This window comes from Cinclus cinclus, chromosome 37 (genome assembly GCF_963662255.1).
Source record: "Cinclus cinclus chromosome 37, bCinCin1.1, whole genome shotgun sequence".
Taxonomy (NCBI): Eukaryota; Metazoa; Chordata; class Aves; order Passeriformes; family Cinclidae; genus Cinclus; species Cinclus cinclus.
In genome coordinates, this window is record NC_085082.1 from 945,470 (window position 1) to 966,779 (window position 21,310).

At 56.9% G+C, this 21,310-nt stretch overlaps 1 protein-coding gene across 2 annotated transcripts; it reads left to right on the plus strand.

Annotated features, from left to right (window-relative positions):
• The first annotated feature begins 129 nt into the window (after nucleotides 1-129).
• ACTN4 (actinin alpha 4) lies at nucleotides 130-20,451 on the plus strand. Of its 2 annotated transcripts, none has more exons than XM_062512517.1 (20): nucleotides 130-241; nucleotides 978-1,097; nucleotides 2,228-2,314; nucleotides 2,776-2,863; nucleotides 3,166-3,244; nucleotides 3,319-3,400; nucleotides 4,429-4,514; nucleotides 6,601-6,693; nucleotides 7,119-7,349; nucleotides 8,080-8,227; nucleotides 8,581-8,731; nucleotides 9,696-9,804; nucleotides 9,890-10,030; nucleotides 12,548-12,730; nucleotides 15,333-15,467; nucleotides 15,914-16,093; nucleotides 17,093-17,239; nucleotides 17,355-17,435; nucleotides 18,286-18,444; nucleotides 19,288-20,451. In XM_062512517.1, the coding sequence occupies exons 1-20, from the start codon at nucleotides 217-219 to the stop codon at nucleotides 19,444-19,446; spliced, it is 2,484 nt and encodes an 827-aa protein (XP_062368501.1). In that variant the 5' UTR covers nucleotides 130-216; the 3' UTR covers nucleotides 19,447-20,451. The 2 variants fall into 2 exon arrangements, with proteins under 2 accessions (XP_062368501.1, XP_062368502.1); XM_062512518.1 differs by having other exon boundaries at nucleotides 17,355-17,417.
• Nucleotides 20,452-21,310: the final 859 nt, after the last annotated feature.

The following is a 21,310-nucleotide window of genomic DNA, read 5'->3' on the forward strand; positions in this document are numbered from 1 at the left end:
GATCATTCCCACTGGGATCATTCCCACTGGGATCCACGGGATCATTCCCAGTGGGACAAGGAGCCCGCAGTGTCCCGATCTCCCCCCAGTCCCGAACCCCGCCCTGACGCCGCTCTGGCCCCGCAGACGTTCACGGCCTGGTGCAATTCCCACCTGCGCAAGGCGGGCACGCAGATCGAGAACATCGACGAGGATTTCCGCGATGGGCTCAAGCTGATGCTGCTGCTCGAGGTCATCTCAGGTCAGGCCTGAGCCAGAAACCCCACACTGTGCCCAAAAACCTCCAGACTGTGCCCAAAACCCTCCACACTGTGCCCAAAAACCTCCACACTGTGCCCAAAAACCTCCACACTGTGCCCAAAAACCTCCAGACTGTGCCCAAAAACCTCCAGACTGTGCCCAAAAACCTCCAGACTGTGCCCAAAAACCTCCACACTGTGCCCAAAAACCTCCACACTGTGCCCAAAAACCTCCAGACTGTGCCCCAAGTATTAAAACTTTGTACTAAGACACCAAGTATCCCAAACACCTTTGAACTTGACCCAAACACTTTATCCCAGCCCCAGATCCTTTAACCCCTGACCCAAACCCTTTAACCCTGACACAGATCCTTTAACCCAGCCCCAGATCCTTTAACCCTGACCCCGACCCTTTAACCCTGACCCTTTAACCCAAACCCTTTAACCCAAACCCTTTAACCCAGACCCTTTAACCTTGATCCTTTAACCCTGACCCTTTAACCCTGACCCTTTAACCCAAACCCTTTAACCCTGACCCTGACCCTTTAACCCAAACCCTTTAACCCAAACCCTTTAACCCTGACCCTGACCCTTTAACCCAAACCCTTTAACCCAAACCCTTTAACCCTGACCCTTTAACCCAAACCCTTTAACCCAAACCCTTTAACCCTGACCCTTTAACCCTGACCCTGACCCTTTAACCCCGACCCTTTAACCCCGACCCCGCTGCCGTTGCAGGGGAGCGGCTCCCGAAGCCGGAGCGGGGCAAGATGAGAGTGCACAAAATCAACAACGTCAACAAAGCCCTGGACTTCATCGCCAGCAAAGGAGTCAAGCTGGTCTCCATTGGGGCTGAGGGTGAGGGGATCCACTGGGGATCTGCTGGGATCCGCTGGGGGTTGCTGGGACCAACTGGGGATCTGCTGAGATGGACTGGGAGACCATCAGGATCCTCTGGGATCTGCTGGGATTCACTGCGAAGCCATTGGGATCAACTGGGGCCCATGGGGAGTGGGGGATGGGGGTTGTGTCTGTCAGGATCAACTGGGAATCTGCTGGGATCAATTGGGATTGGGGCCATTCCCTGTGGGATCTCCCTGGGTCTCCCTGCAGGATTCCTGTGGGATCGAGGCCATTCCCTGTGGGATCTCCCTGGATCTCCCTGCAGGATTCCTGTGGGATCAGGGCCATTCCCTGTGGGATCTCCCTGGATCTCCCTGCAGGATTCCTGTGGGATCAGGGCCATTCCCTGTGGGATCTCCCTGGATCTCCCTGCAGGATTCCTGTGGGATCGAGGCCATTCCCTGTGGGATCTCCCTGGGATCTCCCCCCGGGGCAGGGCAGGCCCTGCTGGCAGCGGCTGTGGCCGGGCCGGTTTGTTGGGATTTGGGATTTGGGATGGATCAGCTGGAAAACCTCGGGAAGGCTCCAGAGCCCAGCGAGTCCCGACCTGCCCCCGGAGCTGGGAGACGCCCGGCACCCGCCCCCGTGCCAGGAATTCCCAAAAAAACAAACAAAAAAACCCCCAAGGGCTGGGAATGTCTGGGATCGGGATGAGGAGCCTGGAGTTCCCCTTCCCCACTTCCCTCCCCCGTGGTTTTCGAGGTCGTTTCCAGCCCAAGCAATTCCATAATCCCAGGATTCCCTGATTCTGTCCGTCCGGGAATTCCTGGGATCTGTAATTCCAGCATCCCTCAGTTCTGCCATCCCACAATTCCAGCATCCCCTAATCCCAGGATCCCATAACTTTTGGCTCCCGTAATTCTAAAACTTCACATCCTTCGACCCCACAAATCCAGGATCCCCTAATTCCCAGATCCCATTACTGTAGGATTCCCTAATTAACCCCGTTAACTTCGGGATTCCAGAATTTTATTTTTTTTTTACTCCACCATTGCAGAACCCCCTGATTCCAGGACCCCCTTTCTCTCCCCCTCCCTTGGGAATTCCCAGCTGGAATTCCTGACCCTGGGGCATTTTCCCTGCAGAGATCGTGGACGGGAATGCCAAGATGACTCTGGGAATGATCTGGACGATCATCCTGCGCTTCGCCATCCAGGACATCTCCGTGGAAGGTAACCTGTGGGGTTTGCTCCTGGAAATGTGGGGTTTGCTCCTGGAACTGTGGGGTGTGTCCCTGGAACTGTGGGGTGTGTCCCTGGAACTGTGGGGTTTGCTCCTGGAACTGTGGGGTTTGCTCCTGGAACTGTGGGGTTTGCTCCTGGAACTGTGGGGTGTGTCCCTGGAACTGTGGGGTTTGCTCCTGGAAATGTGGGGTTTGCTCCTGGAACTGTGGGGTTTGCTCCTGGAAATGTGGGGTTTGCTCATGGAACTGTGGGGTGTGTCCCTGGAACTGTGGGGTTTGCTCCTGGAACTGTGGGGTGTGTCCCTGGAACTGTGGGGTTTGCTCCTGGAAATGTGGGGTTTGCTCCTGGAACTGTGGGGTTTGCTCATGGAACTGTGGGGTCTGCTCCCTGGAATTGTGGGATCCTCCCCCGGGGTCCTGCCCTGATCTCTGATCCCCATTTTCCCGCAGAGACCTCGGCCAAGGAGGGGCTCCTGCTCTGGTGCCAGCGGAAAACGGCTCCGTACAAGAACGTCAACGTCCAGAACTTCCACATCAGGTCCTTCCTCTTCCTCCTCTTGCTCTTCCCTTTCCATTCCCCAGGGCAGGCTGACCTCAGGCAGGGTCAGAATTCCCCAAATCTCTGTCTGTTCCCATGCTCTGATCCCTGATTTTCCCTGTCCGTTCCCATGCTCTGATCCCTGATTTTCCCTGTCCGTTCCCGGGCTCTGATCCCTGATTTTCCCTGTCCGTTCCCGGGCTCTAATCCCTGATTTTCCCAGGCTCTGACCCCTGGTTTTCCCAGGCTCTAATCCCTGATTTTTCCAGGCTCTGACCCCTGGTTTTCCCATTTTCCCACAGCTGGAAGGACGGGCTGGCCTTCAACGCCCTCATCCACCGGCACCGCCCGGAGCTCATCGAGTACGACAAGCTCCGGAAGGTAAATCCCCCCTCTCCCAGGGAATCCCCGGGAATTCCAGGAATTCCCGACCCACGGAGCCTCTTCTCCCCCAGGACGATCCCGTCACCAACCTCAACAACGCCTTCGAGGTGGCTGAGAAGTACCTGGACATTCCCAAGATGCTGGATGCCGAGGGTAAGCCTGGAATTCCGCGGGATCCCGGGATCTGTTCCAGGCCCCGGACGGGATTTCCTCGGAGGAGGCGCCGGATCCCGGAGGGAGCTGCTGCTCCAACCTGAGTTTTTCCTGTTCAGCACCAATTGCCACCTGTCCAGGTGGATTTTAGGATCCTCAGAGCGGAATTCCGGCCCGGCTCTGCCAGGGACATCCCCCAGTTTGTTCCCAGTTTAACCAGTACATGCACGTGGGTTCTGCAGCCCTGGGAATCCGCAGTTCTGTGATCCCAGAATTCTCAGATCCTGTAACTCCAGGACTCTGGAAGTCTGGAATTAGCCAGTCCAGGGATCCCACAGTCCTCAGACATCACGATCCGCTGTGGGATTCCATCATTCCTTGATTCCATCACTCTGGAATTCCAGGACCCCACAGCTGTACAACCCCACAATTCCAGCATCCCATAAATGTGGGATTCCCTTCTTGTGGGATCACAGGATTCTCAGATTTCTTTATTCCATGACATCCCACAGTTCCAGGATCCCAGAGATCTGGGATTCCCTTGTTCCAGGATCCCACAGTTGTACGATTTTATCATTCCAGGATCCCACAATTCCAGGACCCCGTAACTCTTTGATCCTACAATTCCAGGACCCCACAACTCTTCGACCCCACAATTCCAGGATCTCGCAATTCTAGGACCCCACAATTCCAGGATCCCACAATTCCAGGACCCCGTAACTCTTTGATCCTACAATTCCAGGACCCCACAACTCTTCGACCTCATAATTCCAGGACTCCACAACTCTTTGATCCCACAGTTCCAGCACCCCACAACTCTTTGACCCCACAATTCCACCCGACCTAACCCAGATTTTCCCCATCCAGCACCAATCCGTGCCCATCCCAGGTGGATTTCCCAAGCTTTGGGACCCTTGGAGCAGAATTCCAGCCGGGAGAGGCTCTGGCCCCGTGTCCCAGTTTGCTCCCAGTTTGCTCCCAGTTTGCTCCCAGTTTGCTCCCAGTTTAACGGCTGCGGTTCCTTGCAGACATCGTGAACACGGCGCGGCCGGACGAGAAGGCCATCATGACCTACGTGTCCAGCTTCTACCACGCCTTCTCTGGGGCCCAGAAGGTACCAGGAGCCTGACCTGGGCCTTCCTCCCGGACCCGTCCCTCTGGAATCTTCCTCCTCCTCCTCCTCCTCCTCTTCCTCCCGGATCAGCCCCTCTGGAGTTTCCTCTCTCCGCTCTCACGCTCGCTTCTCTTCCAGCCACGGCCGCTGTCGCCCGGGGAGGGGCTCCGGGACCACCCCCAGCTGGCTCGTGAGGGGTTAAATCTGCCTGGAATCCCGGGAAATCTGTGGGAATCCCTGGGAAATCCGTGGGGATTCCCTGAAAAATCCATTGGAAGTCTGTGGGAAAGCGTAGGAAATTATTGGGAATCCCTTGGGAAAGCCACGAGAAATCCACAGGATTCCGTGGAAGTCCGTGGGAAATCTGTGGAAAGCCAAAGGAAATCCATGGGAAAGCCATGGGAAATCCGTGGGAAATTAATAGGAAATCCATGGGAAATTTATGGGAAGCCTGGCAAATCCACAGGATTCCATGGAAATCCGTGGGAAATCAGTGGAAATCCAAGGGAAATCCGTGGGAATCCGTGACAAATCCATGGGAAATCCATGGAAGTCCATGGGAAATCCACGGGCAGTCCACGTGCGGGACAGGCCAAGGTTGCAGGAGCCCCCAGGGGTTTGAGGAACGGGGCCAAGGCAGAACAAACCCCCCCCCCCCCCCCACCACGAGCCAGCCCAGGAGGGGGGGTCCCGACCCCGGGAATCGCTTCCCAGCCGCGCTGGGAGTTTCTGGGAATTTTCTGGGAATGCTGCTGGAGCCTGTCCCTCTGCTCTCTCCCGTCCCTCTGCTCTCAGACATCGTGGGCACGCTGCGGCCCGACGAGAAGGCCATCATGACCTACGTGTCCTGCTTCTACCACGCCTTCTCCGGGGCCCAGAAGGTGAGCCCGGCCCCGGAGGGGTCTGGGATCCGCCTGGGGCCTGGGATTTGGGATCTGGGATCTTCCTGGGGTCTGGGATCCGCCTGGGGCCTGGGATCTGCCCGGCTGCCGCTCTGCTTGGCTTGGGGCCAGGGGAGGGGGGCCTGGCCCCGCTGGGGTCGCGCTTCTGGCTTCCTCAGGGTCCTTGCTGTGTTCCCTTCCTCGTTCCCGGCCTTTCCCCCTTTATTCTCTTTCCTTTATCCCTTTCCTTTTCCTTTATTTCCTTCCTTTCCCCTTTCCTTTATTCTCTGCCTTTTCCCTTTCTTTTATTCCCGTCCTTTTCCCCTTTATTCTCATCCCTTTCTCCTGTATTCCCTTTCTGTTCCCCTTGATTCCCTTTTCCTTGATTCCCTTTTCCTTTATTCCCTTTCCTCCCTTTTCTCCCTTTCCTTTCCTCTCTTCTTTCCCTGCCTTCCTTCCTCCCCTTTTCCTTTATTTGATTTATCAATTTCCTTCATTTATTTCCTTCATTTATTTCCTTCCCCCCTGGCCACTGGATTTTCCTCTTCCTGGCCCTTCCCAGTTCCTCTTCCTCTTCCTGCTGGCGTCCGTCCTCCTGCTCCTCCTCCTGGATTCCTCCTCTGCTTCCCACCCAGGTACCTCCAGCCCTTTTCCTTCCTCCTCCTCCTCCTCCTCTTCCTCCTCCTCCTCGTCCTCCTGCTCGGGGCAGGACAGTCCCTGCAGATCAGGATTGGGATTGGGATTGGGATCAGGATTGGGATCAGGCCCAGCAAGGGCCGCGTTTCCTTTTTCCTTCTGTTTTCTCTTTCTCTTTCCTGCAACTTTTATTTTTGTTTTCCCCCAATTTTCCCATTCCTTCCCCTCTCTTTTTTCTCCTACTTTTTGCTTTTCCCCCCTTCTTTCTTTCCACTTTTCCCCTTTCTTTTCTCCTTTTACTTTCCCTTTTTTCTTCCTCCTTTTCTCTCACACTTCTTTTTTTTCTGCTTTCCTCCTCCTTTTTTCTTATTCCTCCCTCTCCTTATTCCCTCCTTTCCCTGGGGCTGGGGGTGTCCCCGACCCCCATTCCCCATTTCCCCATTCCCCGTTCCCAATCTTTCTTCCCATTCCCAATCTCCCCATTCCAAATTTCCTGTCCCCAATCTCTCTCCCAATTCCCCATTCCCCATTCCCAATCTCCCCATTCCCAATCTCCCCGTTCCCCTCAGGCCGAGACCGCAGCCAATCGAATTTGCAAAGTTCTGGCCGTGAACCAGGAGAACGAGCAGCTCATGGAGGACTACGAGCGCCTGGCCTCGGATGTAAGGGGGGAGAAACCCCAAAAACACCCCAAAACCCATCCCAGACCCCATCCCTGCCCTGTGTTCCAGCTCCTGGCCTGGATCCAGCCCCACCCCAGACCCCAGACCCCAAACCCGAGACCCCAGACCCCAAACCCGAGACCCCAGACCCCAGACCCCAGACCCCATCCCTGCCCTGTGTTCCAGCTCCTGGCCTGGATCCAGCCCCATCCCAAACCCCAGACCCCAGACCCCAGACCCCAGACCCCATCCCTGCCCTGTGTTCCAGCTCCTGGCCTGGATCCAGCCCCATCCCAGACCCCAGACCCCAAACCCCAGACCCCATCCCTGCCCTGTGTTCCAGCTCCTGGCCTGGATCCAGCCCCATCCCAGACCCCAGACCCCAAACCCCAGACCCCAGACCCCATCCCTGCCCTGTGTTCCAGCTCCTGGCCTGGATCCAGCGCACCATCCCGTGGCTGGAGTCCCGGGACCCGCAGAAGACGATCCCGGCCATGCAGCAGAAGCTGGAGGATTTCCGGGAATACCGGCGCGTGCACAAACCCCCCAAGGTGCAGGAGAAATGTCAGCTGGAGATCAACTTCAACACCCTGCAGACCAAACTGCGCCTCAGCGGCCGCCCCGCCTTCATGCCCTCCGAAGGCAGGATGGTCTCGGTGGGTCTGGGGGTTTGAGAGGGGATTTGGGGATAAAACCCACCTTGGTGTGTCCTAAACCCACCCTAAGCCCAGCCTAAACTGCCCTGGCTCTCATGCCCTCTGAAGGCAGGATGGTCTTGGTGGGTCTGGGGTCCTGGGGGAAAATTTAGGGGTGAAATCCACCTTAATGTGTTCTAAATCTATGATAAACCCACCCTAAACCCACCCTAAGCCCAGCCTAAACTGCTCTGGCCCTCACGCCCTCCAAGGTCAGGATGGTCTCAGTGGGTCTGGGGGGAAATTTGGAGGTAAAACGCACTTTAATGTGTCCTAAACCCACCCTAAACCCACCCACTTTGATGCCCTCCACGAGCAGGGTGGGCTCAAAGGGTTTTGGGGTAACCCCGGTGGTTTTGGGGTGACTCTGGTGGGTTTTGGGGTGACTCTGGTGGGTTTTGGGGTCCCCAGGACATCAGGGCAGGCTGGCAGAGGCTGGAGCAGGCTGAGAAGGGACACGAGGAGTGGGGTCACCTGTCCCACCTGTGCTGGGGTTTTGGGGTGACTCCGGTGGGTTTTGGGGTCCCCAGGACATCGGGGCGGGCTGGCAGAGGCTGGAGCAGGCTGAGAAGGGACACGAGGAGTGGGGTCACCTGTCCCACCTGTGCTGGGGTTTTGGGGTGACTCTGGTGTGTTTTGGGGTAACTCTGGAGGGTTTTGGGGTGACTCTGGTGGGTTTTGGGGTCCCCAGGACATCGGGGCGGGCTGGCAGAGGCTGGAGCAGGCTGAGAAGGGACACGAGGAGTGGCTGCTGACGGAGCTGCGGCGCCTGGAGCGCCTGGATCACCTGGCTGAGAAATTCCGGCAGAAAGCCTCGATCCACGAGGGGTGGACGGAAGGTATTGGGGTCTGGGGGGGACATTGGGGTCTGAGGGGGACATTGGGGTCTGGGGGGAGCGGAGATTGGCATCTGGGGAGGGGAAATCGGGGTCTGGGGGCACAGGGGGTGGATTTGGGAACAGACACCAGGGTTTGGGGGTAGGGAATGGAATTGGGGGAGCAGAGGATGGAATTGAGGGGCAGGGCAGGCATTTGGGGTCTCAGGGATGTCCCCACACCTGTGCCCAGGTAAGGAGGTGGCACAGGGGGTGGGATTTGGGGTCCCAGGGGTCTCTCACACCTGTGCCCAGGTAAGGAGGTGGCACAGGGGGTGGGATTTGGGGTCCCAGGGGTCTCTCACACCTGTGCCCAGGTAAGGAGGTGGCCCTGCGGGACCGGGACTCGGGCACAGCCTCCCTGGCCCAGGTGCGGGCGCTGCTGCGCAAGCACGAGGCCTTCGAGTCGGACCTGGCAGCGCACCAGGACCGGGTGGAGCAGATCGCAGCCATCGCCCAGGAGCTCAAGTATGGGAGCCTGAAATCACCCCAAAAACACCCCAGACTGTGTCCCAAAACACCCCAGATTGTGTCCCAAAAACACCCCAGACTGTGTCCCAAAACACCCCACACTGTGTCCCAAAAACCACCCCAGACTGTGTCCCAAAAACACCCCAGACTGTGTCCCAAAAACACCCCAGATTGTGTCCCAAAACCACCCCAGACTGTGTCCCAAAACCACCCCGAAACACCCCAGCTTGTGTCCCTAAATAACCCCAAATTCCCCCCACTTTTCCCAATTCCCTCCTATTCTCCTTCGGTTTTTCCCCAATTCCCTCCATTTCCCCAATCCTCCCCAATTTCCCAATTCCCCCGTTTTTCCCCCATTCCCCCAATCCCCCCGTTTCCCCCATTTCCCCAATTCCCCCAATCCCCTTAATTTCCCAATTCCCCCATTCCACCCATTTCCCCAATTCCCCCATTCCCCCCGTTTCCCCCATTCCCCCCATTCCCCCCATTTCCCCCCGATCCCCAATTCCCCCCATTTCCCCCCGATCCCCAATTCCCCCCCACTTCCCCCCGATCCCCAATTCCCCCCTGTTTTCCCCCCAATTCCCCCCATTTCCCCCCGATCCCCAATTCCCCCCATTTCCCCCCGATCCCCAATTCCCCCCCACTTCCCCCCGATCCCCAATTCCCCCCTGTTTTCCCCCCAATTCCCCCCCATTTCCCCCCGATCCCCAATTCCCCCCTGTTTTCTCCCCAATCCCCCCCATTTCCCCCCGATCCCCAATTCCCCCCTGTTTTCCCCCCAATCCCCAATTCCCCCCCATTTCCCCCTGATCCCCAATTCCCCCCCATTTCCCCCTGATCCCCAATTCCCCCCTGTTTTCCCCCTGATCCCCAATTCCCCCCCATTTCCCCCCGATCCCCAATCCCCCCCATTTCCCCCCGATCCCCAATTCCCCCCTGTTTTCCCCCCATTTCCCAGTGAACTGGATTACTACGACTCCCCGAGCGTCAACGCGCGCTGCCAGAAGATCTGTGACCAGTGGGACCTGCTGGGCTCCCTCACCCACAGCCGCCGGGAAGCCCTGGAGGTCAGCGGGGTCCCCGGGGCTCCCCCGGCCATCAGGGACATCGGGGGGACCCCAAAAACCCCGATCCCGGCGTTTCTCACCCCAGAAAATGGAGAAGCAGCTGGAGACCATCGACGAGCTGCACCTGGAGTACGCCAAGCGCGCCGCGCCCTTCAACAACTGGATGGAGAGCGCCATGGAGGACCTGCAGGACATGTTCATCGTGCACACCATCGAGGAGATCCAGGTGAGGAACCCCAAACCACCCCGAAAAATCTGATTTTGGGGAGTTCTGGTTCATGGTGCACACCATCGAGGAGATCCAGGTGAGGAACCCCAAACCACCCCGAAAGATCTGATTTTGGGGAGTTCTGGTTCATCGAGGAGATCCAGGTGAGGAACCCCAAACCACCCCGAAAAATCTGATTTTGGGGAGTTCTGGTTCATCGTGCACACCATCGAGGAGATCCAGGTGAGGAACCCCAAACCACCCCAAAAAATCTGATTTTGGGGAGTTCTGGTTCATCGAGGAGATCCAGGTGAGGAACCCCAAACCACCCCGAAAAATCTGATTTTGGGGAGTTCTGGTTCATGGTGCACACCATCGAGGAGATCCAGGTGAGGAACCCCAAACCACCCCGAAAAATCTGATTTTGGGGAGTTCTGGTTCATCGAGGAGATCCAGGTGAGGAACCCCAAACCACCCCGAAAAATCTGATTTTGGGGAGTTCTGGTTCATCGAGGAGATCCAGGTGAGGAACCCCAAACCACCCCGAAAAAAACCCCAAACTGCCCCCCAAAAAAATCTCCTTTTGGAACACCTTTGGGGCGTTTTTCCAGTTCATTGCACTGTTAGTGAGATCCAGGTGGGATCCCAGAACTCTGTGGGACTATCAGGCTCCTGCCCCAAAAATGTCCCCAAAACATTAGAAATCATCATCATCAATCATTATTATTGTAGTATGTAATAATATATAGTAGTAAATATTATAATAATAAACAATAATAGTAAAAAAAACCCCAAAATTACAATTTTCAAGTCATTTTCTGGTGGGATTTTGGCCATTTCCTTTGCTGATTTTGTGGCTGGAGCTGGAAGTCCTGGGGATAAAAGAGCTGCAGGTGCAGTGGTTGGAATTCCCTGGGAATTCCCCAGGAGCTCCATGGGATTTCCCTGGGAATTCCTGGAATTTCCCTGGGAATTTCTGGAATTTCCCTGTCATTCCCCTGTCATTCCCCTGTCACTCCCCCGTCACTCCCCCATCATTCCCCTGTCAATCCCCTGTCATTCCCCTGTCAATCCCCCGTCAATCCCCCATCAATCCCCCGTCAATCCCCTGTCAATCCCCTGTCACTCCCCTGTCAATCCCCCGTCAATCCCCCGTCACTCCCCTGTCATTCCCCTGTCACTCCCCTGTCACTCCCCTGTCACTCCCCTGTCACTCCCCTGTCAATCCCCTGTCAATCCCCCATCAATCCCCTGTCACTCCCCTGTCACTCCCCTGTCATTCCCCTGTCAATCCCCTGTCATTCCCCTGTCAATCCCCTGTCAATCCCCCATCAATCCCCTGTCATTCCCCTGTCAATCCCCTGTCAATCCCCCATCAATCCCCCATCAATCCCCTGTCATTCCCCTGTCAATCCCCTGTCATTCCCCTGTCAATCCTCTGTCAATCCCCCATCAATCCCCCATCAATCCCCTGTCAATCCCCTGTCATTCCCCTGTCAATCCTCTGTCAATCCCCCATCAATCCCCTGTCAATCCCCTGTCAATCCCCTGTCACTCCCCTGTCAATCCCCTGTCATTCCCCTGTCAATCCCCTGTCAATCCCCCATCAATCCCCTGTCAATCCCCTGTCACTCCCCTGTCATTCCCCTGTCAATCCCCCATCAATCCCCTGTCAATCCCCTGTCATTCCCCTGTCAATCCCCTGTCAATCCCCTGTCATTCCCCTGTCAATCCCCTGTCACTCCCCTGTCATTCCCCTGTCAATCCCCTGTCAATCCCCCATCATTCCCCTGTCAATCCCCTGTCAATCCCCTGTCATTCCCCTGTCATTCCCCTGTCAATCCCCCATCAATCCCCTGTCAATCCCCTGTCATTCCCCTGTCAATCCCCTGTCAATCCCCTGTCATTCCCCTGTCAATCCCCTGTCAATCCCCCATCAATCCCCTGTCAATCCCCTGTCATTCCCCTGTCAATCCCCTGTCAATCCCCCATCAATCCCCTGTCAATCCTCTGTCAATCCCCCATCAATCCCCTGTCAATCCCCTGTCAATCCCCTGTCAATCCCCTGTCATTCCCCTGTCAATCCCCTGTCAATCCCCCATCATTCCCCTGTCAATCCCCTGTCAATCCCCTGTCAATCCCCTGTCATTCCCCTGTCAATCCCCTGTCAATCCCCCATCAATCCCCTGTCAATCCTCTGTCAATCCCCCATCAATCCCCTGTCATTCCCCTGTCAATCCCCTGTCAATCCCCCGTCAATCCCCTGTCAATCCCCTGTCAATCCCCTGTCATTCCCCTGTCAATCCCCTGTCAATCCCCCATCATTCCCCTGTCAATCCCCTGTCAATCCCCTGTCAATCCCCCATCATTCCCCTGTCAATCCCCTGTCAATCCCCTGTCATTCCCCTGTCAATCCCCTGTCAATCCCCTGTCAATCCCCTGTCACTCCCCTGTCAATCCCCTGTCAATCCCCCATCAATCCCCTGTCATTCCCCTGTCATTCCCCCTGAGCCCGCTGGGTCCTTGCCTCTCCAGGGCCTGATCGCTGCCCACGAGCAGTTCAAGGCGACGCTGCCGGACGCGGACCGGGAGCGGGAGGCGATCCTGGGCATCGAGCGCGAGGCGCGGCGCCTGGCGGAGCTGCACGGGCTGCAGGGGCCGGCCACCAACCCCTACACCTCGGTCACGGCGCAGGTCATCGACTGCAAGTGGGAGCGGGTACGGGCAGCCCTGACCCTGACCCTGACCCTGACCCTGACCCTGACCCTGACCCTGACCCTGACCCTGCGCTGGCTTTACCATCCTTCTCCCGCTTTGTTCCCCACTTTGTTCCCCGGAATTTTTCCCCAGTTCCTCAGACCCTTTCCCAATTTTTTCCCCAGTTTGTTTCCTCAGTTTCCCCAGAGCCTTTCCCAGTTCCCCCAGTTCCCCTGAGCCTTTCCCAGTTGGTTCCCCAGTTCCCCAGAGCCATTCCCAGTTCCCCTGAGCCGTTCCCAGTTGGTTCCCCAGTTCCCCCAAGCCGTTCCCAGTTCCCCCAGTTCCGCCGAGCCGTTCCCAGTTCCCCCAGTTCCCCCGAGCCATTCCCAGTTGGTTCCCCAGTTCCCCAGAGCCGTTCCCAGTTCCCCCGAGCCGTTCCCAGTTCCCCCAGTTCCCCCAGTTCCCCCGAGCCGTTCCCAGTTGGTTCCCCAGTTCCCCAGAGCCGTTCCCAGTTCCCCCAGTTCCCCCGAGCCGTTCCCAGTTCCCCCAGTTCCCCCAAGCCGTTCCCAGTTGGTTCCCCAGTTCCCCCGAGCCATTCCCAGTTCCCCCGAGCCGTTCCCAGTTTCCCCAGTTCCCCCGAGCCGTTCCCAGTTCCCCCAGTTCCCCAGAGCCGTTCCCAGTTGGTTCCCCAGTTCCCCAGAGCTGTTCCCAGTTCCCCCAGTTCCCCCGAGCCATTCCCAGTTCCCCCAGTTCCCCAGAGCCGTTCCCAGTTGGTTCCCCAGTTCCCCAGAGCCGTTCCCAGTTCCCCCAGTTCCCCCGAGCCGTTCCCAGTTCCCCCGAGCCGTTCCCAGTTCCCCCAGTTCCCCCGAGCCGTTCCCAGTTGGTTCCCCAGTTCCCCAGAGCCGTTCCCAGTTCCCCCAGTTCCCCCGAGCCGTTCCCAGTTGGTTCCCCAGTTCCCCAGAGCCGTTCCCAGTTCCCCCAGTTCCCCAGAGCCGTTCCCAGTTGGTTCCCCAGTTCCCCCGAGCCATTCCCTGTTCCTCCAGTTCCCCCGAGCCGTTCCCAGTTCCCCCAGTTCCCCCGAGCCGTTCCCAGTTGGTTCCCCAGTTCCCCCGAGCCGTTCCCAGTTCCCCCAGTTCCCCCGAGCCATTCCCAGTTCCCCCAGTTCCCCCGAGCCGTTCCCAGTTCCCCCAGTTCCCCAGAGCCGTTCCCAGTTGGTTCCCCAGTTCCCCCGAGCCATTCCCTGTTCCTCCAGTTCCCCCGAGCCGTTCCCAGTTCCCCCAGTTCCCCCGAGCCGTTCCCAGTTCCCCCAGTTCCCCAGAGCCGTTCCCAGTTGGTTCCCCAGTTCCCCCGAGCCGTTCCCAGTTCCCCCAGTTCCCCTGAGCCGTTCCCAGTTGGTTCCCCAGTTCCCCCAAGCCGTTCCCAGTTCCCCCAGTTCCGCCGAGCCGTTCCCAGTTCCCCCAGTTCCCCCGAGCCATTCCCAGTTGGTTCCCCAGTTCCCCAGAGCCGTTCCCAGTTCCCCCGAGCCGTTCCCAGTTCCCCCAGTTCCCCCAGTTCCCCCGAGCCGTTCCCAGTTGGTTCCCCAGTTCCCCAGAGCCGTTCCCAGTTCCCCCAGTTCCCCCGAGCCGTTCCCAGTTCCCCCAGTTCCCCCAAGCCGTTCCCAGTTGGTTCCCCAGTTCCCCCGAGCCATTCCCAGTTCCCCCGAGCCGTTCCCAGTTTCCCCAGTTCCCCCGAGCCGTTCCCAGTTCCCCCAGTTCCCCAGAGCCGTTCCCAGTTGGTTCCCCAGTTCCCCAGAGCTGTTCCCAGTTCCCCCAGTTCCCCCGAGCCATTCCCAGTTCCCCCAGTTCCCCAGAGCCGTTCCCAGTTGGTTCCCCAGTTCCCCAGAGCCGTTCCCAGTTCCCCCAGTTCCCCCGAGCCGTTCCCAGTTCCCCCGAGCCGTTCCCAGTTCCCCCAGTTCCCCCGAGCCGTTCCCAGTTGGTTCCCCAGTTCCCCAGAGCCGTTCCCAGTTCCCCCAGTTCCCCCGAGCCGTTCCCAGTTGGTTCCCCAGCTCCCCAGAGCCGTTCCCAGTTCCCCCAGTTCCCCAGAGCCGTTCCCAGTTGGTTCCCCAGTTCCCCCGAGCCATTCCCTGTTCCTCCAGTTCCCCCGAGCCGTTCCCAGTTCCCCCAGTTCCCCCGAGCCGTTCCCAGTTGGTTCCCCAGTTCCCCCGAGCCGTTCCCAGTTCCCCCAGTTCCCCCGAGCCATTCCCAGTTCCCCCAGTTCCCCCGAGCCGTTCCCAGTTCCCCCAGTTCCCCAGAGCCGTTCCCAGTTGGTTCCCCAGTTCCCCCGAGCCATTCCCTGTTCCTCCAGTTCCCCCGAGCCGTTCCCAGTTCCCCCAGTTCCCCCGAGCCGTTCCCAGTTCCCCCAGTTCCCCAGAGCCGTTCCCAGTTGGTTCCCCAGTTCCCCCGAGCCGTTCCCAGTTCCCCCAGTTCCCCCGAGCCGTTCCCAGTTGGTTCCCCAGTTCCCCAGAGCCGTTCCCAGTTGGTTCCCCAGTTCCCCCGAGCCATTCCCTGTTCCTCCAGTTCCCCCGAGCCGTTCCCAGTTCCCCCAGTTCCCCCGAGCCGTTCCCAGTTGGTTCCCTGTGCCCCAGGTGCAGCAGCTGGTGCCCAAGCGGGACCAGGCGCTGCAGGAGGAGCAGAACCGGCAGAATTCCAACGAGCACCTGCGGAGGCAGTTCGGGAGCCAGGCCAACCGTGTGGGGCCCTGGATCCAGACCAAGATGGAGGTCAGGAATACTGGGAATACTGGGAATACTGGAGGCAGCCCCAGAATGGGCCTTATTTGGGTTGGTTTGGGTCAGAAAAGGGGTGGGAAGGGGTTGGTCGGTGATCTGGTGTTCTCCTGGAAAACTGGGATGGAAATCCCGGTTCGGGGGTTCAGGGTTTTGTCCTGGTGGGATCAGTTCAATGAATGTTCTGGAAGTTTGGGATGGAAATCCCAGTTTTGTCCTGGTGGGATCAGTTCTGGGGTTGCTCCACGTCCACTTTGTCCCAGCTCCAAAACCCACAGGAAGGGCTGGATCAGTTCAACGAATGTTCTGGAAGCTTGGGATGGAATTCCTGCCGCAGGGATCTGGGATTACCCCGGGGGATGCAGTGGGGTGCTGGGGATGTTGGGAGCAGGCTCTGGAGGAGCCCTGGGGGTGCCAGGCTGGAATTCCGGGTGTCCCAGGAGATCGGGCGGATCTCCATCGAGATGAACGGGACGCTGGAGGATCAGCTCAACCACCTGAAGGAGTACGAGCAGAACATCGTGGAGTACAAACCCAACCTGGAGCTGCTGGAGCAGCAGCACCAGCTCGTGCAGGAGGCCCTGATCTTCGACAACCAACATTCCAACTACACCATGGAGGTTTGGGATCATCCCCAGGGGTTTGGGGTCATCCCCAGGGGGTTTGGGATCATCCCCAGGGGTTTGGGGTCATCCCCAGGGGGTTTGGGGTTATCCTCAGGGGATTTGGAGTTATCCCCAGGGGTTTGGGATCATCCCCAGGAGGTTTGGGGTTATCCCCAGGGGTTTGGGGTCATCCCCAGGGGGTTTGGGGTTATCCTCAGGGGGTTTGGGGTTATCCTCAGGGGTTTGGGGTCATCCCCAGGGATTTGGGGTTATCCTCAGGGGGTTTGGGATCATCCCCAGGGGGTTTGGGGTCATCCCCAGGGGGTTTGGGGTTATCCTCAGGGGGTTTGGGGTTATCCTCAGGGGGTTTGGGGTTATCCCCAGGTGTTTGGGGTCATCCCCAGGAGGTTTGGGATCATCCCCGGGGGGTTTGGGATCATCCCCAGGAGTTTGGGGTTATCCTCAGGGGGTTTGGGGTTATCCCCAGGGGTTTGGGGTCATCCCCAGGGGGTTTGGGGTTATCCTCAGGGGGTTTGGGGTCATCCCCAGGAGGTTTGGGATCATCCCCGGGGGGTTTGGGATCATCCCCGGGGGGTTTGGGGTCATCCCCAGGGGGTTTGGGGTCATCCCCAGGGGGTTTGGGGTCATCCCCAGGGGGTTTGGGATCATCCCCAGGGGGTTTGGGATCATCCCCAGGAGGTTTGGGGTCATCCCCAGGGGTTTGGGGTCATCCCCAGGAGGTTTGGGGTCATCCCCAGGGGCTTTGGGGTCATCCCCAGGGGGTTTGGGGTCATCCCCAGGAGGTTTGGGGTCATCCCCAGGAGGTTTGGGGTCATCCCCAGGGGCTTTGGGGTCATCCCCAGGGGGTTTGGGGTCATCCCCAGGAGGTTTGGGGTCATCCCACCCCAGGAGTTCAGGGTGATGCCGTGGGGTCAGGATCCCAGCCCAGGAGTTCAGGATGGTCCCCTGGACCCCGTTCCCCCCTCACTGCCCCCGTTCCCGTTGCGATCCCAGCACCTGCGCGTGGGCTGGGAGCAGCTGCTGACGACCATCGCCCGCACCATCAACGAGGTGGAGAACCAGATCCTGACCCGCGACGCCAAAGGCATCAGCCAGGAGCAGATGCAGGAGTTCCGAGCCTCCTTCAACCACTTCGACAAGGTCCGGGATCCCGGGGGGATCTGGGGCTGGCGGCCCCGTGGGTTATTCCCCTCCTGGAATGTGGGAATTGCCTCCTGCTTTCCCTCATTTCCCCCTTCTGACCCCGTTTTCCCAGGACCACGGCGGCGCCCTGGGCCCGGAGGAGTTCAAGGCCTGTTTGATCAGTCTGGGCTACGACGTCGAGAACGACCGGCAGGTACGGCCTGCTTCCTCTTCCTCCTCCTCCTCCTCCTTCTCCTCATCCTTCCTGCAGTCCTTCTTTCCTGGAATCCCGGAATCACTCCTTCCCTCCTGGAATCTTTCCTGGAATCCTAGAATCACTCCTTCCCTCCTGGAATCTTTCCTGGAATCCTAGAATCACTCCTTCCCTCCTGGAATCCTGGAATCACTCCTTCCCTCCTGGAATCTTTCCTGGAATCCTGGAATCACTCCTTCCCTCCTGGAATCTTTCCTGGAATCCTGGAATCACTCCTTCCCTCCTGGAATCTTTCCTGGAATCCTGGAATCAATCCTTCCCCTTCCTGGAATCCTGGAATCAATCTTTCCTTCCTTCCTTCCTTCCTCCCTTCCTTCCCTTCCTTTCCTCCCATCCTTCCATCCTTTTCCAGGCCAGTTTCCTCCTCTAACAGATTCTCTGCTTTTCTCTTCCTCTTCCTTCTCCCTCTTCCTCCTCCCTGTCCCTCTCCTCTTCCTCCCGGAAGCCGAAGCGCCGCACGGACTCCAACGACTTCCGTGCCCTCCTGGGCCCTGCGGGATCCAGCCTGGTAACAATCCCATTTTCCTGCTTCTACACCTTTATTTTCCTCCTTTTTTTTTTTGTTCCCACCCCTGAGGGGGAGGAAGGGCGGGAGAATCCCAGTGGATTCCAGGACTGGGAAAGCACCGGAACCGTGGAAAAAAGCTCTGGATGTCCTGGCAAAGCTCCAGAATTCCCAAAGGGGAGAAAGAAAAAAAACACACACAAAAAAAAAAAAAAAAAAGCTCTGAAGTGACCACAAAAGGCCCTGGAAGCACCAGAATTCCCGAGCGTGCCTCTCTCTTCCCAGGGTGACGCAGAATTCCAGCGGATCATGGCCGTGGTGGATCCCAACGGCAGCGGGAGCGTCACGTTCCAGGCCTTCATCGACTTCATGTCCCGGGAAACGACGGACACGGACACGGCCGAGCAGGTCATCAACAGCTTCCGTGTGCTGGCCGGGGACAAGGTGAGCAGGGCCGGGGGGATTCCGGGGATTTGGGAAGGGAACGGTGGCGTTTGGGAATTCTGGGACCACGGGGGTGGGGTTCGGGAACGGTGAGATGGAATTGGGCAACGAACAGCGAGGTGGAATTTGGGAATTCCAGGCTGGCATTTGGGAATTCTCTACTAGTTCCCAGGCTGGCATTTGGGAATTCTCTACTGAGATTTGGGAGTTCCCAGGCTGGCATTTGGGAATTCTCTACTGAGATTTGGGAGTTCCCAGGCTGGCATCTGGGAATTCCAGGCTGGGATTCAGGGAGTAAAACCAAGGCAGGGTTTGGGAATTCCTGATGATATTTGTTCCAGGCTGTGATTTGGTTAATTCCAGATGATATTTCTCAATTCCAAGCTGTGATTTAGTTAATTCCAGATGATATTTCTCAATTCCATGCCTCGACCCAACCACTAAACCCCCAATTCCCCACCCGTTTACTAAACCCCATCGATACCCCAGCGACACCAACACCCATGGGCTCCCTTCCCTTCCCTTCCCTTCCCTTCCCTTCCCTTCCCTTCCCTTCCCTTCCCTTCCCTTCCCTTCCCTTCCCTTCCCTTCCCTTCCCTTCCCTTCCCTTCCCTTCCCTTCCCTTCCCTTCCCTTCCCTTCCCTTCCCTTCCCTTCCCTTCCCTTCCCTTCCCTTCCCTTCCCTTCCCTTCCCTTCCCTTCCCTTCCCTTCCCTTCCCTTCCCTTCCCTTCCCTTCCCTTCCCTTCCCTCCCCTCCCCTCCCCTCCCCTCCCCTCCCCTCCCCTCCCCTCCCCTCCCCTCCCCACCATCCCGCTGACCCCGTTTCCCCCCGGTTTTCCCCCAGAACTACATCACGGCGGCCGAGCTGCGGCGGGAGCTGCCGGCGGCGCAGGCCGAGTACTGCATCGCCCGCATGGCTCCGTACCCCGGTCCCGACGGAGTCCCGGGAGCCCTGGACTACAAATCCTTCTCCACCGCCCTGTACGGCGAGAGCGACCTGTGAGCGCGCCCCGGCCCCTCCCGGCTCCCCCTTGCTCCTACTATGCAACACTTGATTCGTTTTGGGATATTTCGGGATGCGATTCCCCCCCCCCCTCCTTTTTTTTTTTTATTTTATTTTTTTTTTATTTTTTTTTTTTAATCCCCTTCGGGCTTCGCTTCCCGCGGAGCATCGCGGCACCACCACCACCACTACCACCACCACCAACAACAAAAAAACCCCACAAAAAACAAAACGACAACAAAAACGTTATTTTTGGTAATGAGAAATTCCGGTTATTTTTCACGGGATCAGCGGCGTAGCCCGAGGGTTTTCCCCCTCTCTGCACTACACCCAACTTCCCTCTCTGCACCGTGGTAATTTATGGGTTTTACAGAGTGGAGGAGGGGGGGGAAATAAAATTTTGTGGGGGGGATTTTGAGGGTTTGTTGTTTTTTTATTTTTTTTTTTTAATTTTTTTTTTTTTTTCCGCTCACATTCCCACCTCAGAACAGCGTTTTGTGGACCAAAAATAAAATAAATAAATGGGGAAGATAGGGGAGGGGAAACGGGGTAGGGGGAAAGGGTGAGAAAAGAGCACGGAGAAATGAGGTGAAATTAAGGGGGGGAAATGAAAATGAGGCGAATGTGGAGAGAGATGGAAAACTGGGAGAAAAAAATAGAAATTAAAAATATGGAGTGTGTGGAAAAATTGGGAGAATCATGGAGAAATCTGGAGGAATACAGAAAAATGTGGGGAAAATAATGACAAATGAGAATAAGGAGAAAAAAAAAAGAGAGAAACAAGGAGAACTGTGGAAAAATATCCAAAAATTTAGAGAAACAAGGAGGAGATTGAAGAGAAATCCACCTAATAAAGCGCCTGATCCTGGAAAATTTTGTCGGGAAGCAGAAAATTCCGGTTTCCTTTATAACTTTACGGATTTATTATATAAATATATATTCACTTAGCAGCTTCTTTGTCCTGTAATTAAAATATTGCTGGAAAAAAAAAAATTCTCTCTGGAATCTTGGGAGTTTTTCCTCACCTTTTCAGCAGGTACAGCCAAGGAAATGATCTTTAGGGGAGAGTGACCATTTTGAGGTAAAAGTGAACTTGTTAGGAGGGGACGTTTTGGGAGGTAAAATGGAGGTAATTTTTTTTTTTTTTTGACAGGTCAGGGAAATCATGGGAGTAAAACCTGAGGTGATCTATAAGTGATGGAAGGAATATTTTTGGGGTAAAATGTGGGGTACAGAGAGTGCAGGATCCCTAAGTTGTGTTGGGGGTTTTTCCCTTGTCCTTCTTCCCTTTCCCTCCCTTTTCCCCCTCAATTTTTTCTTTTTTTCCCTTACATTTCCTGGCTTTTTTCCCCCTCCATTTCCCCCTCATATTTCCCTCCATTTTCCCCTCACATTTCTCACATTTTCCTCTCACATTTCTCCCCACTTCCCCCTCACATTTCTCCCCTTTTCTCCCCTCACATTCCCTCCATTTCCCCCTCACATTTCCCTCCATTTCTCCCCTCACATTCTCTCCATTTTCCCCTCACATTTCTCACATTTTCCCCTCACATTTCTCTCCATTTCCCCCTCACATTTCTCTCCATTTCCCCCTCACATTTCTCACATTTTCCCCTCACATTTCTCCCCACTTCCCCCTCATATTTCTCCCCTTTTCTCCCCTCACATTTCCCTCCATTTCCCCCTCACATTTCTCCCCTTTTCTCCCCTCACGTTTTCCCGCCCTTTTCTCCCCTCACATTTCTCCTCCATTTCCCCCTCACATTTCCCCCACTTCCCCCTCACATTTCCCACCCTTTCTCCCCTCACATTTCCCACCCTTTCTCCCCTCAAGTCTCACAGCTGGAGCAGGAACAACTTTATT

Coding starts and splice junctions, on each gene's coding strand:
- ACTN4 (XM_062512517.1), top strand. CDS start 217: ATGCTGCTGCTCGAGGTCATCTCAG. Junction 3,245..3,318: donor AGTACGACAAGCTCCGGAAG/GTAAATCCCCCC, acceptor CTTCTCCCCCAG/GACGATCCCGTCACCAACCT. Junction 15,468..15,913: donor GGATCCAGACCAAGATGGAG/GTCAGGAATACT, acceptor CGGGTGTCCCAG/GAGATCGGGCGGATCTCCAT.